This window comes from Trichinella spiralis (genome assembly GCF_000181795.1).
Source record: "Trichinella spiralis strain ISS 195 chromosome Unknown Scfld2251, whole genome shotgun sequence".
In the NCBI taxonomy this organism is placed as follows: Eukaryota; Metazoa; Nematoda; class Enoplea; order Trichinellida; family Trichinellidae; genus Trichinella; species Trichinella spiralis.
In genome coordinates, this window is record NW_003529190.1 from 1 (window position 1) to 1,260 (window position 1,260).

Consider the following 1,260-nt stretch of genomic DNA (forward strand, 5'->3'; position numbering starts at 1 on the left):
TAAGCCATGATAAGACGGAAAACAATTTCAGTGTAGCCTTTTTCTGCACTGAACACATTCATTTCTGCAGTTTCTTTGGCAAACTGCACATCGTCCTTGGGCACATGATTGGAAGTAGTGCCCGTACGAAGTCCGGAGTCTTATTGGTAAGTGTGACCGTGGCCCTGGGTGGTTTCTTACGAATGGTCTTGCGTGCAATAAATGGCTGGTGATTTCCCGGCGGAACTGTAAATGTGACAGCCGGTCATTGGTTGCTGTATGTAGCTCCATGTGCAATTTCCAAGCTGCCACTATGGCCATATTCAACGCATAGGAAAATAAATTCCACCACCATTTTCTTGATCTGAATTTCGGTCGATAACTAGATAACACTTTGTCCATCACATTCACACCACCCATATATTTGTTGTACTGCCGTATGATGTTTGGCTCTGTTATATCGACATGTTTCTTCTCAGCTTTCGAATATCTTTTTACAGTTTTAACCGGAAAATGTGTATGATAATTGGATGCAATAGTTACTGCAGCGTTGTCATTCCATCGGCACACATACATTTCTCCATCACATGCATGTTCGAAATATCCTCGGCATTTTTTCATTATTACTTCCGGCTTCATAAGGGGGCAGTTGCGTATTCTGGCATTTCGAATTGTACCCGTAGCCTTTATTCGTCGTCACGTCGTCTTCATTCACAATTCGATCGCTATCCACGGTAACGTCTACCTCACCACAGACATCTAGTGGCATCACTTCATCTGAATCGTCTTCCTCAATATGCTCCTCATCAGTCAGGTTGCCATCTTCACAGGGTGGTAACTGACAAACTTCTGCATTGATTTGGTCTTCTGGGGGTAAGGTCTCTAAATAGTCTATAGCGTTTTCCAACGTGAGAAATCTCGAAGCCATCACCAACTCAAATAACGACAACTTTACAGAATGCCAGTAGGGCTGTAGTCTAAGTGGAAATTGAGACAACTGAGCCGACAGCTGTAAACAGGCCTTGCATCACTTGGCCAAAGTTGACCGAAACTTGGATACAGCTGTCTCCAACAACAACCAAATAATGAGAAAGATGGAACAAATGAATGTGTCACTTGTTAGAACAGAGGTGTAAATTTCACCATTAATGTTCGCTGTGACCAAAAAACAACCTCGAGCTGTACTTATACTCAAAGAGGATTTGGTGTAAAATACGTGATTTTTATTAATGCCAAGCGCCAATGTTCCCAAATGGGAACATCAAACTTTCCCACCATCCC

The 1,260-nt window shown here is 42.7% G+C and overlaps 1 protein-coding gene across 1 annotated transcript; it reads right to left on the bottom strand.

The window, feature by feature from the left end:
* Positions 1–58: 58 nt before the first annotated feature.
* Positions 59–907, bottom strand: Tsp_14043 (putative cardiotoxin-5V). Its single transcript, XM_003368566.1, has 2 exons — positions 607–907; positions 59–225 (listed from the first exon to the last, which is right to left on the bottom strand). The coding sequence occupies exons 1-2, from the start codon at positions 905–907 to the stop codon at positions 59–61; spliced, it is 468 nt and encodes a 155-aa protein (XP_003368614.1).
* Positions 908–1,260: the final 353 nt, after the last annotated feature.